Below are 23,729 nucleotides of genomic sequence, written 5' to 3'. Positions count from 1 at the left end.
AGTAGCTAAAATTACAGGTGTGAGCCACAGGTGCCAGGCTCCTCTAAGTTTTTACTCACTTGGGGGAGGACTCCAGGGGAATGTGAGGGGAGGAAGGGCTGGGCAGGCAAGGCCAGCATCCTATTCCAGTGCCCCTCTGTATCTGAGACAGACCAGTGAGTCATTTCCTCCATTGCTCCAGCAATTCCTGAAGATCTGATGCAGGTATCAGGGTGAGCAAAGGGGCAGAGACCGTGCCCTTTCTGCCTTGAACCCAAAGACTTGTTTCCCCCACCCATGCCCTGCTTGGGATGCTGCTTTCTCAGTCTGCAGAGGTCTTGGAGAGATAGACGGCTGGCTCTTACCCAGGCCCTTGGCCTGTTAGGGGTCTAGGGTTTCAGCTTCGACAGAGTAAATACCAAGCAGTCCCAGAGCGAGGCTCCTTGTCCTCCCACCACCTGGTTGCTCTAACTCTAACCCATCAGGTATGGAAAGTGTGAGAAGAAATGTTCCCATCAAAGCAGTTTTCCCCAATTGCCAGCACACGTGCTTAACAGGGAGGAGCACAAGGACCTGTCCTGACCCAGCTATTCCCATGTATCTCTATGAGCCCTGCTGGAGTAAGAGGCCTGGGTCTTGTGCTGTTTGTAGGCAGACCCATTCTCTACCTCAGGAAGGGGGCATTGGGGATGCTGGCAGTCGCCTTAGCTGCCACTCCTGCTGATTTATTTTGCCCAACAGCAAGCCTCCCTGCGTCCTCCCCCTCTTCTTTCATGCTCCATCAAGACTAATATTTGGCAGGGGGAGAATTAAAGGTGGGAGTATAGGGAGGGTCTCATTCTAGGAGGCCCCCTCTTTCAGTACTGGCACTACAGGCCCAGAAAGGGTTGGCTGTCTACTCACCCACGTTTTTTTCCTAACCCGGAACCTCCTCTTTTGTTCTCAGCCTTCTATCTGTCCTCTCTTCTGCTAGCTCTCACCTGTATTCCTCCTGCCCACCTTCCCCTCTTGTAAGGGGACGTTGGCCTGAGACCTACAGGGAACCTCCTGATGGTGGGAGTGGGGCCGCAGTCATTATCATCTCTCTCTCTCCAAATTGAATGATCCAAACCCTCCTCTACCTAGAGATCTTGAAGTGGATTCCCCCAAGGAGAAGGAATGAGCTGGGAGATGACAGGTCTCTCCTCCCATCCTTCTGCAGAGAAGAAGCTCTGTCCAGAAAACCGGAGCACAGAAACAGAAGCAGCACCCTGGCTTTACAAAATAAAGTGTTTATTATGAAATTAGAGATGGAGGCCCCTCCCCTTCCTCCTTCTTTCCCCTTCCTCAGCTGCCTTCTCCTTTTCTTCCCTCTTCCCCTCTGGGGCCTGGGAAGCACACAAGACAATGCCCGAAGCTGGGATGGCCAGGACAGGCTGACAGCTGGTTAGAGCTCCAGGGAGGCGGCCACGTGGGGGCTGGAGCTCTCACCCTGGGAGGCAGGCTGGCTCCCTCCTTCTGCTGGAGGCCGGTGGAGCCAGGATGAGGCCATGAGTGATGGATGGAACCATGCGGGCAGGTCTGTAAGGACAGGAGAGCATGAGAGGCAGAGGTGGGGAGGGGTTTTGGTCCACCCCCTCCTACACAGTCTAGGGCACTGACCTGGGGCAGAGCGTCCCCTGCAGGAGGGTGGGCAGCAGTGGCTGGAAGTTTCTTTTACTTTTGGGATGGACATCAGAAACAAAAACAAAGAAAACTCAAAAAGCCAGTCACAGGGACCCAAAGAGGAGGGAAGATGAGGGCGGGAGACAGACACAGAGCATGTGTGTGGGCAAGGGAGACAGAGTGAGAGGCTTAGAGTCGCAGAGACAAAAACAGCCACGGAGAATCACAGTGAGAGGACAGGTTCAAGGTCAGAGTCACAAAACCCAGACCCTGACAGAGGGAGAGTGTCACAGACAGATCCCTGGAGAGAGAGACACACAGACCGACTTAGAAGTGGGAGGTAAGAGCGCGGGTGCCCTGGGGAAGGAAGGAGGGACACAGGGGCCGGGAGGAGGCCTGGGGCCCCTGGGCTGCTGCCGCCTGCCTGGACCCTGTGGGGCTCACTCAGAGGGCCTGTGCGGGTTGCCCCACCGCGGCGGGCCAGGGCGGGCGCTCAGGGGGCCGGGGGCTCCTTGGCCCCATACAGATCGGCCAGGGTGCGGAAAAGTGGACCCCAGTCGTCCAGTGGCTCCAACGGGCCTGGGACGCCGCCGGCCTCGCTGCCCGAGCCCAGGGAGCTGAGGGAGCCGCAGGAAGAGCCCCGGCCTTCGTAGCCGTACACCTGCACGGAGTCGTAGGGAGGCACGCTGGGGTCCTGGTCTGCCTCGCGCAGCCGCAGCGCCAGGAGTTGGGCCACGTCTGCCGGGCCGGGTGGCCTGGGCTGGCGTGGCCCCCGGGCCCTGGGCAGCACGTCGCGGCGCGCGGGTAGGCCAGCCGGCGGGGCCGCCCCGTCGGGGTTCTGCAGAGCAGTGATGTCGAAGGCTTCAGTGTCCTCCTCGCCGCCGCCCTCGTCGTCATAGGTGATGATGTTCTCGCGGACGTCCTCCTCCTCCAGGACCATCAGTGCTTCTTGCTTCTGCCGCCGTAGGGCCACGAAGAGCACCACCAGGGCTGCAAGTGTGCATGTGCTGAGTCAGCAGGCGGGAACAGGGTGGCTGGTTCCTGCTGAACTCAGGCTGAGCAGGCGAAAGGCACTGTGACCCATGCTTCAAACCCCACATGTGACATCTGACAAGCCTTGCACTGAATGCAGAGTTCACCCCTTACTTGTTGTGAGACCCTGGGAATTGTTTAACTTCTCTGCACTGTGTGTGTGTGTGTGTGTGTGTGTGTGTGTGTGTGTGTGTGTGTGTAGTGGTAGTAGTAGTACTGGGGTTTGAACTTAGACCCTTGCTAGGCAGGTGCTCTTCCACTTGAGCCACACCCCCAGCCCTTTTTGCTTTAGTTATTATTTTTTACATAGGGTCCCCTGATTGGGACAAGCCTTGGACCATGATCTCCTTACCTATGCCTCCAGTGTAGCTGGGATCACAGGCGTGGAGCCACTGCACCCAACTTTTTCTCTTTACATAGGGTCTCACTAATTTTTTTGCTAGGGCTGGCCTCCAATCTGGATCTTCCTGATCTCTGCTTCCCAAGTAGCTGGGATTAGACATGTGCACCACCATGCCTGGCCTTGTCTGAATTTCTTTGATCCTTAGTTTACTTATGCAGGAAACAGAAAACATACTTAACTGCTTTGGGTTGTTGAAAGGATAAAATGAAATATCATAAGTGATGGGCCCCAGCACATTTGGCACAGGTGTAGGTCCAATAGTTTTTATGGTTTGTAACCGCCACAGATTGGCAGGTCAGGGACATGAGGTCCAAGCTTTTCTCTTGGACATATCAGGTGGTGAGAAAAATCCAGGATGAGGGGTTATTCAAGCCCTATATCCAGAGATCTGGTCCTTCTTTATACACCCTTCCCCCTTCAGAGGCCCACATCCCACATCTATGTCCTATTGTGACCTGACTCACCGAGCAGGGTACACACACAGGTGATGATGGCAAGCAGGGCACCAGTGCTGAGACCAGTGGGTGAGAGCTGAGCCTCGGGCCGACAGGATGCCACGGAGCCATCAGGCCGGCAACGGCACACGCTGACAGTCACTGTGGCCGTACTGCTCAGGGTTGGCTGCCCCCAATCCCACAGTTCTATGGGAACCAGGTAGGGGGCCTGGCGGGGCAGAGCAGGGCGGGAGGGCAGCAGCAGGCTGGCAGAGCCATCTGTGGGAAAGGGAAAGTGTTGGGGCACCTCCTGGGACACCTTCCTGGTAAGGCTGGTCCCGCCAAATACACAGGAAGGTTTGCAAAGAGCAAACAAGTGAGTGTAAATGTGCACCTACCTTCTGTTGTGTGGAAGGCACCACAGGTGGGATGGGGGTCAGGCAGGCTGGACTGGGGGTGATGGAAGAGGACAGGAGAAGGGAGGCAGGCATGGGCATGGTTGGGGAAGGTTACCCACCACGGTTGTCCCGGACAGTGAAGTTGACATCAGGGCCCAGAGGACCTTGAAGAGAGACTCGGCTACTGTTGCCAGCTTCATCTCTGTCTAGGGCCCGGATGACTTGAATCAGCTGGGAGGAAGAAGAAAGGCTTGGATGGAGTGGGCTGCTGGAGGCCTTGGATCCCAATCCATCTGCCTCAGCTGCTCACCTGGCCAGGGGCTGCAGAATCACACACGAAAGTATCATAGGGCTCAGCCAGCTGGGGAGCATTGTCATTCTCATCTAAGGTCTGGATGGCCACTTGCACACGGGAGGCCTGTGCGGAGCTGTCTGAAGCCAGAACACATACACACCACACATGCATACACAACACAGTTGACATACACCATACATGATGCAGAGGCATGAGTGCCAATCATGGTACAGAGCATGTAGCATATGACATAAGCATGTAATATGCAAGCAGCAAACCATGTTGTAAAGTGAATGGAACAATGCCAAATGCATATGATATTCAGGAAGTACCCAAGATAAACATAATATACAATAAACATGTAATAGGAATGCAGCTCCATGACATATGTGTCCAATGACTCATGCAAGTACATAAATGTGGCACGTGCATAAATGAGTGATAGGGTTCATACAGGTTATGTCCAAAGATCAGCCATGAAATATATATATCCATAGAATATATCCAGTAGATGAGTGTTTAAAACAAGTGCAACACACATGAAGCACATGTTTGATATGCACAGTGCCATGCACAGCCCCAATGGGATGGACACACACACACACACATCCCATCAGAGGCGAGGTCTGGGAATCTGAAGTGTAGCAATTTGTATAACTTAGAGTTGACCTTGGAGAAGGAGGAGCTTCTATGCGATACAGAGCCCAGAACCCCCCTTCACCCATCTCCTTCATCAGGCGACTTCATCCCATAGTACTCTACCTTGCTTATCACTGCCAATCCCATCCAAGAGAGAATGCAGTTTGTATCATTGTCACCTCTCCTATGCTGAGCCTCCCAATTCCTTTAGCCATTCCCTAGGCAGGGGAGAGCTAGCTGGGAGGTCGTAGCCTCGGCAGGGGAGGTTGAGTGGGGTGCATGGCCCTAGGGCCTGGGATAATCTAGAGGAAGGATGGGGATGGTGTCCATTCCTTCACTGAAGTAAGGAAGGTTCCAGGACTGCCAGCCAATATCTGGTAGCGGTGAGGGGGTGTTTAGGAGCAGGACCTGGCAAGGGGGGGGCACACACGCAGCTGCATATATACAAGCAACCAGCCACAAAATACTACATATAAACACACACTTGACCATCCACACAGACATTCTCAGAGTACAGATACACAGCACTGCCAGGTTGCATATATACAGAAACATCCACATGCAGTTAAACACATGAAAGGCAGTATGGTAAAGGAGACAACAGCTCAGACTGTAGGCCAACTGGGTTGGATGCCTCCACCACTTATTCTGTGTCACCTTGGGAAGTTATTTAATTTTCCTTTGCTTGAGTTTCCTCATTTAAAAATGGGGAAATAATTCTCTCTGTCTCATATAGTTGAAGTGATGATTAAATGAGTTAATCTTTTTTTTTTTTTGTGGGACTGAGGTTTGAACTCAAGACTTTGCACTTGCAAAGCCAGTGCTCTACCACTTGAGCCACGCCTCCAGTCCATTTTGGTCTGGTTATTTTGGAGACAGTGTCTCTCAAAATACTTGCCTGGGCTGGCCTTGAACTGTGATCCTACCAATTTCAGCCTCCCAAGTAGCTGGGATTACAGGTGTGAGCAACTGGTGCCTAGCAGTTAATCCATTTTTGATACTTAAAATACTGCCTGACACACAACAGGTAATAAGTTATTATCTGTCCATGAAAACTCACATGTACAAAACACTATATACGAACATCCAATCACACATATGCACAAATAATACAAATATAATTCTATACATTCAATTGTAAACATACATATATATCCTGTTATGCACATATACTCACAAGTATGTGTGCATATATATGTGCTTTTCACAAAGATGGAATTCTGCACATTCCTGAGTATATGTACACAAACATATAGCTCTTCCCTGATGAGTACAAACATGGACATGTAAGCCACACTCTGATACGTCATATGAAGACATCAGGGGCATGGAGGAGGTGGACAAGGGGCTATTCACAGAGGGAGTGCTGTTCCCTTCACCCCAAGCCGGGGCAGCTGAACCAGCTGCTGGTGACTGAGGAGACACAAGAGGAACCTGCGCATGGAGTTGGTATCCCGCCTCTACCTTGGGGGAGGTCCCTGCAGGGCTTCTCTGGGAGGGGCTGCTGGTACACTCCTACTTAGCTCCCAGAGGAGGTGCACAGCCCTTTTCTGGTTTCCAGCTCCAGCCTGAAGCAGAGAATGATCAGGGCAATGTCTGCCACTCACAGGTTGGGAGCTGTAAGGTCTCACTGGGGCAATACCCACTGGTTCTGAGTTGGGCAAATGTAGGGTCAGGAGCCCAGCAGTACAGCCAGAGACAGGAGGCCTGCTTGGTGGTGAGGCTCCAGACTAAGGACCAGGAGCTGCACACTGGGGCGGGTATGATGGCAGTCACTGCCCTTCCCCACCCATGCTCAGACACATGCCAGGAGGACACAACCTCCTCAGGGGCCCAGGCCTCCTCACCGAGCTCTGTGGCCAGCACAGTGAGGTTGTGCCAGACACGAGCCTCCCGGTCCAGGGACACTGCTGTTCGGATGGTCCCATCTTCCGGCTCGATGGAGAAGCAACGCTCTGGGTCCGAGTGGGGGAGGATGGAGTATCTGGGGAACATGGGGGCTGATCTGGGAGCTGCTACTCCTCCCTCCCTTCCATCTTCTGTTCACCTTGCTGGCCTCATGGCTCATCTGGGCTCAAGCTTCTTGAGCAGAGTCTGCCCCATGCAGCCAGAGCCATAAATCAGGTTGGAGTTCCCTTAAAAGAGTCATATCTCTGGGAGGTCCTAAGGCTCAGATTGGTTTCATGGGAGTCAGGGAAGAGATAAAGAGAGAAGTGGAAGAGGATAAACACTACCCATCTTTCAGACTTTTTGGCTCTATTCTGGGGATCTGTGTTTCAGCCCTGTTTTCCCTCAGCCCCAGCAGTGTGACCTTGGGGAAATCATTTGACCTCTTTTTTATTCAACTGCAAAATGGGAATGACAACAGCACCTCCCTCGCAGAGCTGTGACAGGGATGCTGCTCAGGGAGGCAGGAAGGGTTCCTGTTCTCAAGGCAGACAGGTCTGGCTTTGAATCCCAGCTCTGCCACTCACTGTGGGCAAATTATTTAACCACTCACAGTTTGCCTTCATTTATTTATTTTTTAATTTTTATTTTATTCATATGTGCATACAGTGTTTGAGTCATTTCTCACAGTTTGCCTTTAAACAACTGGAGATGATGACATCTACTTCACACGGCCACTGAAAAAATTAAATGTGGGCTGGTGGAGTGGCTCAAATGTTAACAACACCCGCCCAGCAAGCGTGAGGCCCTGAGTTCAAATCCCAGTGCTGCCAAAAAAAAAAAAAAAAGAATAAACTGGAGGACTGGGTAAAATTCAAAGCACTTAGGGAGTGACCAATAGAGATCCACTTACCAAATGAGATATTTGTTTGCATTGCCACTAAGAGGTGCCACTATAATCTACCCAGAAGGATAGGTGGAGAGTTGGGTGTGGTCCCTTGGCACCTAGGCCTGCAGACTGGCAGAGGAAGGAGACCTTGACTGGAAAGTAGGATTTGCAGCAAGGCAAAGGGGGCACATCCTAGAATTGTCTGGAAGCATCTGAACTCCTTCCTGGAGACCCCACTCCTCCTCAGCTCATACCCCAGCTCACCTGATTGGGCTGGCTGGGGAGTCCAGGTCAGTGGCTGAGATCTGGCCCACCAGGGTCCCAGGAGCCTTGTTCTCAGGCACTGCCAAGTAGTAGGTGGCCTGGGTAAAGGCAGGTGGCTCCGGGGCATCCTGCACAACCACACGCACTAAGGCTACATCCTTAAAGGGACCTCGCCGCAGGTAGGCTGGGTCGATGAGTGTGTTGGTGGCTTCTACGCGGAAGGAGTAGGAGTGGCGGGTCTCAAAGTCTAGGGGCTATGGTGAGGGGAGAGAGAAAGTGAGGCCTGTGGAAACCAGGGCAGGCCCAGCTCACAGGTGGAAAGTCCCTTCCCCACAGGCATCCATGCTGAAGAGGGGTGGCACTGGAGGGGCTGTGGTCCCTCAGTGGTCAGGTAGGCAGTATGTTGCATAGCCAGTGACACTAGGACTGCCCCAGACTTGTTAAATGACCTTGAGCCTGTCACTTCCCCTTTCCAGACTTGAGAGCCTCATCTGAAAGAGGAGATGACCACAATCTCTAAGCTTTAACACAAGGGTCCTGAGTGTGTTCTAGAAGACCAGTTAAAAATATGCCTGGGTGGGGCAGGAGGCAGGTACAAGTGAGTCTGCAGGTGTTTCTTGTTTTTGCTTTCTGTAGTGCTGGGGATCAAACCCAGGGCCTCAGGATTGCTAGATATGTGCTCCATCACTGAGCTGAGTCTGCAGATGTTACAGGCAGGAGGCTAACCTTCCGGACAGTGAGGAGTCCATCTTGACCCTGGGAGTCTGTGCTGATGCTGAAGGCCTCCGACCCTTCCCCATCCAGGATGCTGTACGCCATGAGAGCGTTGTCCCCCAGGTCTGGGTCCTGGGCCTGTAGCCTACCCACCAGGGTGCCAGGCCCAGCCGTTTCCACCACAGAGAACTGGTACAGGCCTTGGGGGAGGGCAGAGGGGAGATGTGTTCTCAGAGAGGTCCCCCACCCTCCTCAGTACCCCTAGCATTTCCTTCTCCCTGCATCTGGCTGGGGTAAGGGTGGGGAGGGATAGCTTCTCCAGAGGCCATACGGGTGGGGTGGTTAAAGGACAGCCCAGGCACAGTACTGCTAGCTTACTCTGAGGGAACTTGGGGGGGTTGTCGTTGACATCGCTGAGGGTGACCGTCACTGTAGTGCTGCCCGACAGCCCCCCCATGTGGCCGCCCATGTCCTTGGCCTGGATCACCACCAAGAACTCTTCCTGTGTCTCCCGGTCCATGTTGGGGATGGCTGTACGCACCACTCCTAGGGACAGACACTGGGTCAGGGATGCTTGTCCCTGTGGCTGCCCTACCAGGCTCCTGAGCTCTATCCTCACCAGTCTGGGGGTCCACAGAGAAGAAAGGCAGTCCATCCAGAACAGTGTACACCAGCTTGGCGCTGTTCCCATAGCTGGGGTCATCAGCGTCATGAGCAGTCACCTGGATCACTGATGTCCCTGTAGGGGATCCCAGCAACCCATTAAGCAGGAGCAGGTCCAGATGGGAAAAAACAGGAGATAATGGTGACCCACATGTGAGGGAGACTGAATTAAAGGAGGTGGGTTCTGGGACCAATTGCAAAGGGAGGAGAGGTGCAGGAGCTCAGGAGATGGGATCCAGGGCATTCAAAGCTGGGGTACTCACCAACATTAGACATCTCGGGCACTGTGGCATGGTAGGGCCCGAGGGGAAATACAGGTGGATTGTCGTTGATGTCTTGTACTTTGATGATGAACTCTGATGGGGGCTCCAGGGGCCTGTTGGAAGCTCGGTCCACAGCTTGGGCCAGTAGTACATATTGTGCCTTTTCTTCCCGGTCCAGGCTCTTGGTCACATGGATATTGCCTGTGGCCTCATCAATTACAAATACAGTGCCTGCCCCCTCCCCAGTCAGCAGGTACTTGGTGCGGCCCTCACCCCGGTCAACATCTGAGTGCAGCTGTAGGAGTCAGGGAAAAATGGCAGGAGGCTCCCAGTGCAGGGACCAATGATTAAAGCAGTTCAAACCCCAGTACCACCACCAAAAAAAAAACAAGAAAAGAGTCTAGGCTTGAGTGGAGTGTTGAGTCCTAAGGGACCAAGGTCATAGCAGAAGTGATGGGCTGCAAGGCAGGGCCTATGGTCCTGGCAGAGTGGTCAGTAGATGTGGGAGAGGTCGATCCTTACCTTGCCAATAAGGACAGGCTCTGGACCAGCATATTCCTCAATGACAAAGAACTGGTTCCAGACCCAGCTCCTTCGGGTCCGCAGCAGTGTAGGTCCCGGGTGTCCCCGGGACCCTGCCCAGGCCCGAACTGGTGCTGCCAGACGCCCCATGCAGCCCCAGCCACCCAACCAGGCCAGCAGGAGCCTCACGAGGCCCCACATGTTTGGACTTCAGCCAAACAGGGCTCTGTTCACTGGCCCTGGGTGCTGAGCCTGGGCTGGCCCAGGTGGCCCATGAGCTGGCTGGGGCAGAGGGGCAGATGCGTTGGGGCTACCCCATGGATCCACACCTGTAGGACAGGTAGTTGCTCAGGGTCAAAGAAACCCTAAACCCTCTCCTCTCTAAAATTAGATGCTGAACACCAGATCTCCAAGGAACCAGACACCCCGCTCCCCAGAATCCAGACTAAGAGTTGACAGTCTGATCCTTCCCTCCACCCAGACTTTGCCTGTATTCACCTCCAGTCCTTCAAGCTGATAAATCTTGGGCCGTCAACTCTGAAAAGCTGGAGAGGAAAACAGGAGAGGAGATTCTAGGAGGGCTTGGACTCCCAAATTTGGCCCCTGTCTTCCCACCTTGGGCATGTAACCAGGGGACCAGGGGAGGTGAGGCTACCAGAGGAAGGGCTTAAAATTAAGGGGTTGGGATTCATAGGTGTGGCCTTAAGGTGTCTAGGGTCAGGCTGACATGACAAGGAGTGCAGCCTAAGACAGCGTGACAGCCTATGAAAGTCCTTCCCCTGTGGGGACCCCACCTCTCCAGACCCTTTCCTCAGTCCACACACCAGCTGCAGTCCTTTAAGGGACACTGGTTTCATGAGGCAGAGTGGGGGCCAGAGCTGGAAGAAGAAGGGATAAGATTTCTAGCAGGGCTAGGAGACTGGGGAGAATGAAGTGGAGGCTGACCCAGAGCGGGGGAGACAGTGTGACTGGGGGCTGGAACAAGAATCAGGGAAAGACTGGCTTAAGAGACAGACAGAATGGCAAGAGAAAGACAGCCGCAACAGAAAAGGAAAGAGATCAGGGTAGCCGCCTGGGTGTTTGAAAGGCAGAGAGGAGTCATAGGGCTCTGTGGGGATGCAGAGGGGCATGTGTGTGTGTGGGGGGCAGATCAGGCCTTGAGAACTTCATTCTGGGAGAGAGAGAGAGCAGCCAAGAGCAGGGGAGGAAGGGAGGGGCTGCGGGAAGGGAGCTAGAGAGAGGACCTTCCCACTGCTTTCTCTCTTCCTTGGGGGGACCCCTCAGGTAGCTGTCGCTTGTGCCCCTTCTTCTCCCCAGGGCAGACACACACCTGACAATCTCTTAGCTCCCCAGGGGAGGGAAGAGAGGCCGGAGGGAAGCCGGGGACCAGCGAGGAAGGCGGGACAAGGAGAGAATGAAGGGAATAGAGGAGTGGGAAACAGGATAGTGGGAAAGAAAAGGAAGAAAGAGGAAAGCGACGCGACGGGGGAAGGAAAGGAGAGCGGGAAAGGGGAAAGAGAAAGACAGCAAAGGGGAGAAAGGTAAAGGAAGGAAAGGCAAAGAGGCAGAAGAGATGGGGAGAGACAGGACAAGAGGGAGAGAAAGGGTTGGGGATAGAGAAGGGGCAGAGAAGGCAAACAGGCAGAGAGAAGGCAGGATGAAGAGAAATCGAGAGAGGAAAAAGGGAGAGGTGCGAGGGAAGAAGGGAAAGAGGCAGAGCGCGGGAGAAGGGAGCCAGCCGGCAGTGGGCTCGAAGCCACGGAGCGCACCGCTCAGAAGACACCCGCAGGCTGCGGGCCCCCTGCTGCCCCTCCGAGGATCCCCGACCCCAGGCTCCCGGCAGGCGCGCTTACCTGGCACTGCCGAGGGGCCCAGGACCGCGAAGAGCTCCTCGGCCGCCCCGGCCGCCGGCTCCCGGGGCGCAGCCCCGAGCGGATCGGAGCGGGCGCCGCGGCTCCGCTGCAGGTCTGAGCGGCCCCGGCGAGAACAAGGGAGCGAGACGGAGGGGGCGGGGGAAGGAGGCTCCGCCTGCGGAGGAGCGAGGCGGCTCCGCGCCGCGCGGGAGAGGAGAGCCCAGCCTCCGACCCTCCCCGGCCAGCCTGGCCCGCGCGGCGGGGGCGGGGGCGGCGCTTCGAGGTGCTGGGCGCATACAGATGCGGTTCCCCTCCCGGCCCGGCCGGGCACTCGGGCGGGAGGACGTCCAGGCCACGGCGCCAGGCCATTTGCGAAGAACTGGGAGAGAGGATGCATCCGCAAACGCGAAGCGGCCAGGACATCGCCCGCAGCTGGGCAAGGGGCGAGCGCGCCGCAGGCGGGGAATCAGGACCCCACTGCGGAGACCCGGCTGTCTGTTCCCGGACCGGCTCTTGGTACTCGTGTAGCTGCTAGGCGGCACCATGGGAGCCTGTACACAGCACGGTAGTGGGACGGCTGGGGTGCACTTAAGGATAGCAGAACAACCCAGGGAACAGGTCAGGGACCGAGGCACGACATAGGCGGGAGGGCGGAGGTGGGGAGTGGAATCTTTTTTGGGAAGCTCGTTTGCAAAGACCAAGAGTGAGGGGCTACCGCCCCCTGGTGGCAGTTGTAGGAAGCACTCGAAGGGACTGAGCAGGTGACCAAATGCCTAATCGGTTAGGGACCGGGAAGCCAACCCTCCTGGCTTTCCCGGGACGCTGCAGTGGAAATAAGGTGTTCCATTTACCAAGAGGTTTCTCCTTCTCCCTTCGAAGCCAGGAAGATCCAGATTTTGGGGCAGACTAGAGCCAAGGCAAGGATGAAGGACCGAGGGAAGTCGCTGCTCCAGAAAGCAACCATTCACCTAAGGAGTGCGTGGAATGCAAGCAATGCTCCAGGGCTGAAGAGCCGTCCTCTTGTTTGGCTTTTCACCCAAACCCTTCCCAAGGAAAGCCACTCAAGCACTACTTAAAACTAAGTCAGATTTTTATTTTTTTCCATAGACCACATCATTTAATAATAAAAAAAATAAAAATAAAAATTGAACAAAAGGAAAAGGTGGATATAAAGTGGAACCAGTGGGCAAGAGGCAAAGGCTGCAGGACAGAAGATTCTGGGAACCGCAGGGGCCCGGGGACTCAGGAGGAGATGCTGATTCAGCTCATAGGTGACCCAGTCCTGGCCCCGGCTGTTCCCAAGTGGCTGTAAGTACCCAAGGGAGGTGGTGAGCAGGATGGAGGGAAAAGGAGAATTTTGGGGCACTTGGTTGTTCCCCACTTCTGGCCAAACACCTCCCTCCATAACCTAGCTCTTTCCTCTCAGACTTAATGGGAAATGAGAAGCAGAAGGGGGAGGAGCTAAACCCCAAGTTAGGTTAAGGAGGGCGTGTGTGTTGGAGGGCAAGTGGGGAGAAAGATGGCCACTGTTCCGTTTGGTACGCGGGGACAGGTGGCAGTCATACTTCAGCACTGGGCAATGATGTGAAAGACCCTTGGTTCCAGGGTGGTGGCGATTGTACCTATCCCTCTCGTGGCCTTTAACCCCCCCTCCCCCCAGGGCAGAATGGCTGGTACCTGCAGCTCTCCTAGCATTTTCCCAGCTAGCGCCGACCGCCCCGGTCCCGCACTGGTGTGCTCCGACTCCTGCTTCTGCTGTGGCGCTTGGTGTCTCTGCGATCCCGCTCCCTGCCTCGTTCCCGGTCCCTTTCCCTATCCCGATCTCGGTCCCCCCTGTCCCGCTCCCTTTCCCTCTCTCTCTCCCTGTCCCTCTCTCGGCTGTGCTCCCGACGTTTCTCCCTCTCCAGCTGTCGGTTCCGTTCCCGTTCAGCTTCCTTCTCCCGTTCCTTCTGCTCTTCTTCTTCTTGTTCCTTTCGCCGCTTCTCCCGTTCTTTGGCCCGTTCAGCCCGTTCTGCCTCCTTCTGAACAATCTGTAACACGGCAGGAAGGGGAGAGTAGGCATTACAGTCCTCCCTTTCATCTGTCTCCCATTGTCCACCTTGCCTGGACCCTGCAGTCAGCTCAGGGTCAGTCAGCTTTGCTATTAAAAGCAGGAAGAGGGTTTTAGGGTGGGAGGAAGGGGGCCTCCACAGCTGCACCTATCGTTTTCAGAATACCGCCCCCCTTCTCTCCATGTTACACAGGACCAGTGCTACACCATCCACACCTAGCCCCTGCTATTTCCCTATCTCCATCACCTTAGATGTAAACAAATCTCTTTTAAATAGCCTAACCCTAAAATTCTTAAAAGACCAATCACTTAAGAAAACTTAAAAAAAAAAAAAAAGCAAAAACTCTAGAAATTAAAAAGCAGAGAAATGGCATACTGGAGTTTGATCTCAGAGCTTTGTGCTTTGCTAAGGGAGTGCTCTACTGCTTGAGGCACACCTCCAGTCCCAAAGCAGAAAAATGGAAGAACTTATAAAACATCGATTTCTTAGCTAATAAAATCAAGTTCCAAGAAGCTTGGTTGACACAGCCAGATTCCAGACACTGGCACACCCACCACCAGTTTCTTAAAAATGCTTTTTTTCTCTGTGGTTTGCTTTCTTCCTTTATTATCCTAAGCCAGTATCTGGACCCACTCCAGTAATCACAGGAACTTTCCCCTTGAAGGAGGGTACTCACCTGGCTGTCTGTTAGTGGGAGCCAATAGATACAGGGAGCTGCCTTAGTCTTACGGAAAAGGTCATCCAGCAACTTAGCAGGTGGCTCCTCTTGGGCTTTCTCTGAGGCAGGAGAAGTCAATCAGATTTGATGCATGACCCCTCTGATTCACCCTATTTGGGTCCCCGCCTCACCATCTAGGGGATATGTGTGTCCCCACAGCTGAGTACCTTTCTTCTCACTCTTCTTTTCTTTAGATTTTGCACGTTCCTTTCGGCGGCGGTCACGGGACCGTGATCGGGAACGGGGCCCTTCTCGAACTTTGTCCCTATCCCATTCACGCTCTGATCGAGTTCGCTCTCGCCGCTCCATTTCCCGTTCACGCTCTGCCCACTGCTCTCGCACAGCCCGCTCCTGTTCCCGTTGCTCTGCCCGTGGGTGGGGTGGTGGCTGGACTGGGGGTGGGGGCGGGGGGTGCAGGGGCCGTGGTATGCCCTGCTCCTCTGTCTTCGTTTCAGAGGGGCGGTCCACCAAGAGGCCCCGGTGATAGTCCAGCTGTGGGTAGAGCAGGCACAAGGACAGTCAGAATGGAGATAACATTGTTCCTAGTCCAGGTACTAGGGACACATGAGGTCCCACAGTTCAACAAAAGGAATCTCAGTGGCAGGAAGAAGAGGGAAAACAGAACCTCAGTCACTGCAGGTTTGGCCAAGATCTCAGGTGGAATCTACCAGAAAATGGCCTTCTCTGTTACTTCCCTCCTTCCTTTCCTTAGGTTTCTTACCTCATCTTGCTCAGCATAGTCAGCACAAAGGAATTTAGGATTGGACTGGGGCCACTTGACCCCATGCAGAGCTGTACGGGTGGCCACGGCTTCCTCTACTGTTGAGTACTGGTGGAGGGAGAAGGCAGAAGCATGATATATCTTCAGTCTTTCCCACTTGCTGCAATGCCCTTAATTCTAGCCATTGGTCACAAAAGGAAGTATGTGCCACAACCTATGGAATCAGCCTCTTCCCCTTACCGTGACGAAGCAATGAGATTTGATTTTGTCAATCCAGAAGGCCTCTTCCACCAACGTTCCTGTACGCCCTAGCAGCTCCTTCAGTTGGCCCAAAGTAAAAGGACGAACCTGCCAATAAAAATTGACTTTGAAGGTCATGAAGAAGGCATGACTGGATACCCATGTACCCAGTTTTAAGATTTCCCAAGCTGTAAGTGTACAGCTTCTAGGCTTTTGTGAGGGACCTTGTAGTAGGAGTGGTAGCACCAACTGAAATCTGTGCCAAGCTGTCTGCAAATTCTCAAAACATCCTGTAGGGTGACAGATTTTTCTTCCCATTTTTCAGATAAGGAAACAGGCTAAGTAACTCATTCAAGGCAGAGCTAGGAGTTGATCCTCAGAAGCATGAAGCCAAAACTCAACTTTTTTTTTTTTTGGTAGTACTGGGTTTGAACTCAGGGCCTTGTGCTTGCTAGGCAGGCACTCTACCACCTGAGTCATGTCCCCAGCCCTTTTGTGTTTTAAGTTATTTTTCTGCTAGGTCTTCCATTTTGACTTGGGGCTGGCCTCAGACTGCAGTTCTCCTACCTACAGCCTCCCCTACAGTTGGGATCACAGGTTTATGCCACCCACCCAGCTTGCTGGTTGAGATGGGAGTCTTTTTGCCCAGGCTGGCTTTGAACTGTATGTAATCCTCCCGATTTCTGCCTCCCAAGTAGCTGGGATTATAGGCATAAGCCACTGCTTCTGGTCCAAAGCTCTAACTCTTAACCATTAAGTAAGTCTAGAATGTAGAAAACAATGACTTACCAAATTGGAGATATGGACAATGTTACTGATCTTGCCTCTGGGTGGGGAGGGCACCTGGGCAGTTCGGACTGGGTCATCAATTGTAATGGAAACTCCAGACTTTTGCTGGCTAATGGACCGCCGAGTTAAGGTATCCCCTAAAGTCACTATCAAACAGAGGACAAAAAATAGCTTTCAGTAGATGTTGGACCACCTCTAATAACTCTCATGGTTTCCTTCCCTTACATATTCAGTTTACTTTGCTCTGATTATTTTGGAGATGGGCTCTTTCGAACTATTTGCCTGGGCTGGCCTCGAACCTCAATCAGCCCGACCTCAGCCTCCTAAGTAGCTAGAATTGCAGGTATGTGCCACTGGTGCCTGGCTAGCTCTTTTTTTTTTCTCCACCAAGCAGCCTTTCTTTCATTTAGATGTGCTAAGTACCTATAATGTGCAAGATACATGTTAGGCTAATTTCCCACATTGTAGAGCTTCAAAGATTACATAGATTCAAACCTAGCTCAAGTAGTGTAGTATCTATGAGATGACAGATAAAGAAAAATACTGTAATACCAAGGAGAAAACATCAAATGCCTAAAAGGGTCCAAATGAAGTGCTTTGGGAACTGTGTTAACATTTTACACACCTTTCTTTACTTCATGCTCCACAGGTTGGGGCAAGGCCACCTCCACTGACAACTGGGGAGGTACAGGGGGTTCTGCTTCAGGCTCCTTCTCTTCTTCCTCTTCTTCCCTCTGCCCATTCTCCTGGCCCTCTGCAGGTACTACCTATAAAGGAACCAGGTAACAAAGGTGGTCTGTCAAACATCACTCTGGCAGAGTCTCTTCAGCCTCTGATTGCCCGATGAGAAGAGTCAACCTAGCATGCTCCTTCCACTGTTATTATTCAGCTCACCCCACCTCAACTTTAAGTAAAACTGAGGCAGGAGTCAGCAGTTTTTCTGTTCCACGTTCTTAGTTTTAGTGCTGCAGCTCACAAGCAGCCACAGACAGGAGTCAATGAACCAGTATGGCTGTGTTCCAAAAAACTTTATTTACAACAGGTGAATTTGGTAGCGAGAACCCTGAAAGTGCCAATTAACTCAACTCTTTACCCAGGCAGGAGAGTTCCCTTCTAGGACTTTACCTTAGTTTTTCAGCTGCCTGCTCTGTGCCCACTGTCCCCTCCCCCACCCAAACTGAGGTACAAAAGCTTTACCTGAGTGACCGTCCGGCATATTTTCAGTCCCTTGTCGTGGGTCCCATCATCACCATTACGCTCTGTCTCATCCTCAGAGATTCGGGAGTCATCAGCATGAAGATCCACAACAGCCTCCTGCCCCGCCAGGGGTTTGATGTCGGGGATGAGGCTCTGGGACACAGATACCCCCCACCCCGTTACACTGGGCCCATGTCTACTCCCACTGGAACATGTCTTATCCTCCCTTCCCTGGCTCCTCCCACCTCACCTTGAGTGACTCAGTGGTGATACTGATGGAAGGTTTCTTCTGTGTGGTGGCTGTGCTGGCTCCCCAACGTCTCTTCCGACCAGGCTGGCCCCCCTCTGTGTCACTGTTTCCAGTTGGCACCCCCTTGGTAGCTGCTGTCCCCAAGAAATAGGACCCAACAGTTAGATGGTCTCAGGCCCTCTGATGGTTCGCACCATAAAACCCACAGGTGGTCTTCAGTTGCAGTTTCAGTGGAAGGTTAACTTAAGGAAATCATATTTAGGGACTGGGGAAACCATGGCTTTAGGATGAATAACAAAAGGGATAGAAACTATTTGTCTCTAAAACAAAATGGGAGAGGTAGCTAGTCTAATGAGCAGTTGAAACTTTAAAGTGGTCAGGAGAAATAGCTGAAACTGGCAGGAAAAGACTATGATGACTATGTTATTATAAACATCTATTATACTTTTGCAATCTAGAGTTTCTCATTGGGAAAATGTTAAAATGTCACTGAGGTGTGGGGCACGTTCACTTTTTCTGACGTCCTCTTAGAATAAATTACAAACTGCCAGCCATAGTGGTGCACACAGGAAACCCCAGCTACTCAGGAGGTGGAGGCAGGAGGATCTCCAGTTTGGGGCCAGCCTGGGCAAACCTGCAAGACCCTATCCTGAAAACAAAATAAAAACAAGATGGCTAGGGGTGTGCCTGTCCAGCATCCGAGAGGCCTTGAGTACAAACACCAGTTCAACAGGGGAGGAGACTATGTACCGGTAAGCATTATACAGGAGGTGCTTTCACTCCTAGGTCAAAGGAGTCAGATACATGAAAGGGTAAAATGTCCTTAAGAACTAGGTATGTTGGCACACTCTATAGTCTTATCTACTTGAGAGGCCAAGGCAGGAGAATTAAGAAAGAGGCCGAAGTCAGCCTGGACTATATAGTGAAGCCCTGCCTCAAAAATAAATGAATACATAAATAAAAGTAAGAGTAGCTGGGCATGGTGATGCACACTGTAATCCCAGTTACATGGAAGGTGGAGACTAGGAACATTGAGGTTCAAGGCCAGCCCTGGCAAAAGTCACCAAAACCTCATCTTAACCAATAAGCCAACTATGGCAGTACACACCTGTGGTTCCAGCTGCGGGAGGCCTTTTGTAGAAGGATCTCTGTCCAGGCCAGCCCAAAGCAAAAACACAAAACCCTATCTGAAAAATAACTAGAGCAAAAAGGGCTGAAGGTGTGGCTCAAGTGGCAGAGTGCCTGTGTAGCAAGCACCAAGACCCTGAATTCAAATTCCAGTACTGAAAAAAAAAAAAAAAAAAACCAAAAAAAGAAATGAGGAAATGGTCTGAGACAGTTTATCTCATTAAAATGTGGCTGGAGAAACATGGTAAGGACTGCCAAATTTTTAATTCCAAAATGGAATCCTACATATGGAGGGAAGGTGAGATTTGCTGACTGAAGGGGGCATGGCAGGAAGGGGTGACCCAAGAAAGCTACTAGAAGAGAATGGGACTTTGCTTTTCTATGAACATTGATTTTTATGGTGTTTCAGACCTTCACTGGGGATTTGGGGCTAAACTTACAGACAACGGAGATCTTCCTCTTGAATGATTTGGGCAGCAAACTCTGTATAGACAAGATAAGGGGGGAAAAAAAAAGAGAAAGAGAGACACCCCACAGAGAGGGGGGAAGGAGGTTAAATGGAGCAGTCTTAGCATAGGCTCCAAAGACACACAGAGAAACAGAGAAAGAAGAGAGACACAGACAGACAGACAGACAGACACCAAAACAGAAGCGGCAAACGGCAAAAACGAAGCAGAATCAATGCAAGTTAGAGAAAAAAATAAAACCAAACATCATAGCAGGGAAAAGTCATCTATGCCATACCACATCTGTGTATTAGCTTAACCAGAAATAAGTTGGAAGAGGATATCAGTAGCCTCCCAGCCCTTTCAAGATGTTGATCATGCCCTCTTCCACTGCCTCTATGGAATGAAGACACCAAACCAAATAAGCTGGTCCCAGAACTGGGTTATCCAGTTCCATGCTAACCCAAGGAAAACAGGAGGAAACAAGGAAATCTGTGGGGGGCAGCTTCAACAAGGGAACTCTCTTCCTTTTTAATGCCCAATCTGACAGACACTGGCAATGGCTTCGGGATGCTTAGACAGCAGGCTGTCAAGATGATCCAAACCCCAAATCACACTGTTTTCTAGGGTTGCACCAATTACTGGAGATGAGGCTCCTGAACCAAGTACCAGCCAAAAGAACTTAAAGATATCTCTAGTCAGGGGAAGTTTTCATGAAGGGTAGGCTGTCCCCAGGGAGATTCTTAGAATTTCCAACCACCATCTGTAGCTCCAGGAGAGCCCATTTCCTCTCCAAAGCAGGGCTTGAAGCTTTGGGGCCCTGCCAAGGACCAGAAAGCAGCTTTGGTCTCCCCCAAACACTCAGTGGCAGAGCAAAAGGTGAGAGAGAGAGAGAGAGAGAAAAGAGGAATAGAGCATTTTCAGATTTAGGTGCTTATTTCTGGAAAAACTAAGACCACTCTAACCACCCTTCTAAAGGATAGGGCAGAATCTTCTTAATGAAATCCCTTTTCCCATCCACCCCCAGCCCCATTTGTGTTGTCTAACCAAGTCTCCTTGGTCTCTGTTAAGGGCCAGCCTGACCCTGGCTGGGCCACTCTTGATGGGTAAGTTAGTGGAAAAAACAAAAACAAAAAAACAAAAACCAAAAAAAAAAAAAAAAAAGGAAAAAAAGAAAATGTTTTAATTAAAACAGGAAAACCATGAAACAAATAAATAAATAAATCCAACAAAGAAATCAGAAAAATAAAGATAAAGAAAAAAATAAAAGATTAAAAAAAAAAAGAAGAAGAAAATAAACTAGGAATATGACAAATGTTCCAGGTACCATCTCACACCTGGGATCTTCAGTTCAGCCAATCGCACCTCACTGTGTACTGTATCTAGTCAACCGCCGGTCCAATCAGAATGAGCCCTCCCTGCTAGGCGCTGTGCAATTGGTGGGGGGTTGGGTTGGCAAAAAAGGTGGGCGCACGGCGTGGTAGTCAGCACGGCACTGCCAGAGTCCTCCCAGGGGCGCAGGGGGGGCGGGAGGGAAACGTGTGGGGGGACGCTGCCCAGTTTCCATGATGTCAAGACAGTTCACTGGTGGTGGCCAGGCTCAGCGAGGGGTAGAGGGGGAAAAGGGGCAGAGACATCAGTCCTGGCCCTGTAGGGGCATCATCTTGCAGTCCCTGATGAGATGGCCTGTGAGTAGCAGGAATGGTCCCTGCCTTATATCATGAGAGGCAGGCAGGACCCTATGTCCACCAGTGGCAAGTTGTAGCAATAACACCACCCAATACTTGGAATCCAGGTGATGACTCCAGAGTCCCTTTTTCCTTTGCCTGTAACTGGGGAAGGGGTCCTCTCACCGAGTGGGATCATGAGCCTCTGATGAAGGTGGCCTGGGGGTAGTAGGTGTGTATCTCCAGGACCTGGTACACATTTAGCCGCAAGATCAGAAAACGTTTCTTCTGAGTTGTGGGTAGCATTTCTTCAGGGACTCCAGCTGAGACAGTGGTTCCAGTCAGGTGGATGAATGAGACCCTGCCTCCAGGGATGGAGGAGAAGTTGGAGCAACCAACATGCTGCCCTTCACCATGGACAACAGGGACCAAAGGAAAGTCCATCTGATGAGCAAGTGGTGATACATGGGCTGGGCTGTCATCAGCCTTAAATCCCTGGGGCACAGACCCTAGACTCCTCTGCAGGGCTCCTAGTTGTCACAGCTTAAGCTGAGGACCCCACTCAGTATTTTACAGCACAGTATTGTGATCACAAACATTGACTCGTTAGGTTTCTTGGTCCCTAGACAGGGATCCCAACAGTCTGTAGCAAACAAGGCAACCCACAGTCCTCAGTAGGGTAAGGGCATGTGGGCAGGCGCCCCAGCACTGGCACAAGCTCTTCTTGGGGTGTCCCAAGTAGGGAGATGATGCAAGTCCACCCCTTTCCAAATGCTTTTGGTTTTCTCAATACAAGTCTCTCCAAAACAGTGCTCTTCTTGGCCCCCTGATGTAAGCAAGACAGGGAGGCAAAAGGGGGCCCATCACAGGAGCCCACATACATGCCCCCCTCTGGCCAAGACACCTGGATAGCAGACTCGGCTCTGATTGGGCAGCTCAGTAGCAGCGGGTGGGTCCAGAGGAAGAGGCGGCATCAGCGATTGGCCAGTTGGGCAGGGTTATATTTTACGGGCGGATTACCGTACATGAGGTACTTGGACAAAGTTTTATGGGGAAGAAGGACCTTGTAATAAATAATATTCTGCACATCAAATCACTCCCACCGGCCTCCCCACCCCCCCGCAACACACACCAGAGAAAGGCTACACACACAACAGTCCCTCCCACTCTGTTATCCTACTCCCAAACCCATCTAATTCCATTACTTTAAGAGGTAAGAAGACTTCACTGGCTCTGATGGGGGGAAGCCCCCTGAATTGGGTGCAAGACACAAGATAATATATATACCAAAAAAGGAGGTGGAGGGATCACAGATATGGAGAGGGTCTTTTGGTTACCCCAAGTGCAGGCTTTGAAGGAGCTACATCTTCACAATGAGACCACTGGGGGGCAGATGAGTAACAAAAATTTCTCAGCATGGCTGATCTGGTAAGAACCACCAAAGCCCACTAGATGGAGCTGAGTTTCATCATGCGTTTGAAAAGGAGGGAAAGCTCAAGGAGTTACCACAGGGAGATGCTTCCAAAGATAGGAGAAGCTGTACCTGGGTTTTAGAAAAAGGGCCATTAACAGACTTTTCAGTTAATCACAAAGTTTTAGGAGTCTGGACTGCACTACTTCCCACACAGGGGTAGAACAAATGAGCCCTGTCCCCATCACAAGGGGTCTCCCTTGCTAAGCCAGTGAATTCTCCCTTGGCCCTATCCTGATCCAAGGCCCTTCCTCATCCCCTCTTTAAGTTATCCCACTGTGTAAGAGGGGGAATCACCAGGATGGTCTACTCTTGCCCCTTGATCCACTTCTGCCCACCCACCCCAACAGGTGGCTTGGATATTTACCTCTTTCTTCTCCTCATCTTCAGCACTGCCCTCTGGGCGGTCATCATTGCTGACTTGGTCTGCAATAGGCATGGGAGTCTCTGGAACCTCATTTTCAGGTCTGTTTTCACTTGTGTCCATGGTCACTTCCTCCTTCTCCTCACTGGCAGGATGGGGAGAGGTTGGAAGGGAAGGGCAGGAAAGAACCAAGGGGAAGAGAGAGCAAGATATTAGCGTTTGGGCCACAAAATCCTCATGCCTCATCACTTGGGTGGGGTAGGGATAGCTACTTTTCAGATCAGACTAGAAACCATGCAGCCAGGGGAAACCATTTTCCTTTGGGGAAAAGCATGGATTACAGCGATCATAGCCACCCACTACCCAGATGGGATAATGCTATTATGTGTGGGGCTAGGACTTCAACTGTTCTCAGACAGTAACTCACCAAAGTACTCCTTACATGAAAGGAGAAAACACCCTCCCTCTGAAAACAGTCCTTCAAAAGTGAATTGTCCACAACCCTGGGGCCTCCCTATCCCCTGGCCGCAGGCACCTGTACCTTGCATGACGAACTAAGGGAAACTTGAATCATTAAAAAGAAGAGAAAAAAATGACCATGGCTGTGGCAAATGGTGCCAACCTTGTGTTAATTAACTACTTAGTAAGTAAGGGCCTGCTGACCCACAGGATCTGGAGACACTAGTAAGAGAAAATGGTAGGGGCAGGGGTTGCAGGGATAGAGTAGGGATGGTGAGAGTTCAAGCTTCAACAAGGACTCTCTTATCCAAAAGGAAAGTCTAAAACTGCCGGAAAAAAAAAAAGAGTA

At 51.8% G+C, this 23,729-nt stretch overlaps 2 protein-coding genes across 11 annotated transcripts in view; both read right to left on the bottom strand.

Annotated features, from left to right (window-relative positions):
* Nucleotides 1-1,238: 1,238 nt before the first annotated feature.
* Nucleotides 1,239-12,000, bottom strand: Cdh24 (cadherin 24). Of its 2 annotated transcripts, none has more exons than XM_074068391.1 (14): nucleotides 11,880-12,000; nucleotides 10,525-10,571; nucleotides 10,027-10,355; nucleotides 9,505-9,799; nucleotides 9,198-9,317; nucleotides 8,957-9,124; nucleotides 8,591-8,778; nucleotides 7,865-8,118; nucleotides 6,672-6,808; nucleotides 4,201-4,322; nucleotides 4,010-4,121; nucleotides 3,523-3,771; nucleotides 1,621-2,613; nucleotides 1,239-1,539 (listed from the first exon to the last, which is right to left on the bottom strand). In XM_074068391.1, the coding sequence occupies exons 3-13, from the start codon at nucleotides 10,225-10,227 to the stop codon at nucleotides 2,117-2,119; spliced, it is 2,343 nt and encodes a 780-aa protein (XP_073924492.1). In that variant the 5' UTR covers nucleotides 10,228-10,355; nucleotides 10,525-10,571; nucleotides 11,880-12,000; the 3' UTR covers nucleotides 1,239-1,539; nucleotides 1,621-2,116. The 2 variants fall into 2 exon arrangements, with proteins under 2 accessions (XP_073924492.1, XP_073924493.1); XM_074068392.1 differs by having other exon boundaries at nucleotides 9,505-9,685.
* Nucleotides 12,001-12,951: 951 nt separating this feature from the next.
* The window catches only part of Acin1 (apoptotic chromatin condensation inducer 1), a 37,537-nt gene continuing 26,759 nt past the window's right edge, over nucleotides 12,952-23,729 (bottom strand). For 6 of the 9 annotated variants that reach the window (XM_020162603.2, XM_074068385.1, XM_074068386.1 and 3 more), the window contains 11 exons: nucleotides 22,925-23,066; nucleotides 19,414-19,456; nucleotides 17,846-17,979; nucleotides 17,596-17,748; nucleotides 17,024-17,165; nucleotides 16,399-16,544; nucleotides 15,610-15,717; nucleotides 15,370-15,477; nucleotides 14,816-15,140; nucleotides 14,607-14,707; nucleotides 12,952-13,909 (listed from right to left, as the gene is read on the bottom strand). In XM_020162603.2, the coding sequence (XP_020018192.2) occupies nucleotides 13,583-13,909; nucleotides 14,607-14,707; nucleotides 14,816-15,140; nucleotides 15,370-15,477; nucleotides 15,610-15,717; nucleotides 16,399-16,544; nucleotides 17,024-17,165; nucleotides 17,596-17,748; nucleotides 17,846-17,979; nucleotides 19,414-19,456; nucleotides 22,925-23,066 (1,729 nt within the window). In that variant the 3' untranslated portion in view covers nucleotides 12,952-13,582. The remainder of the gene's footprint in view (nucleotides 13,910-14,606; nucleotides 14,708-14,815; nucleotides 15,141-15,369; nucleotides 15,478-15,609; nucleotides 15,718-16,398; nucleotides 16,545-17,023; nucleotides 17,166-17,595; nucleotides 17,749-17,845; nucleotides 17,980-19,413; nucleotides 19,457-22,924; nucleotides 23,067-23,729) is intronic. The other 3 variants (XM_074068383.1, XM_074068382.1, XM_074068384.1) reach the window with 3 other exon arrangements.

The sequence above is a fragment of the Castor canadensis genome, chromosome 3 (assembly GCF_047511655.1).
Source record: "Castor canadensis chromosome 3, mCasCan1.hap1v2, whole genome shotgun sequence".
NCBI classification, from domain to species: Eukaryota; Metazoa; Chordata; class Mammalia; order Rodentia; family Castoridae; genus Castor; species Castor canadensis.
This window is presented reverse-complemented; position numbering and strand designations above follow the sequence as displayed.

Coding starts and splice junctions, on each gene's coding strand:
- Cdh24 (XM_074068391.1), bottom strand. CDS start 10,227: ATGTGGGGCCTCGTGAGGCTCCTGCTGGCCTGGTTGGGTGGCTGGGGC. Junction 9,800..10,026: donor AGCCTGTCCTTATTGGCAAG/GTAAGGATCGAC, acceptor TGACTCCTACAG/CTGCACTCAGATGTTGACCG. Junction 4,323..6,671: donor TGTGCTGGCCACAGAGCTCG/GTGAGGAGGCCT, acceptor TTCTGGCTTCAG/ACAGCTCCGCACAGGCCTCC.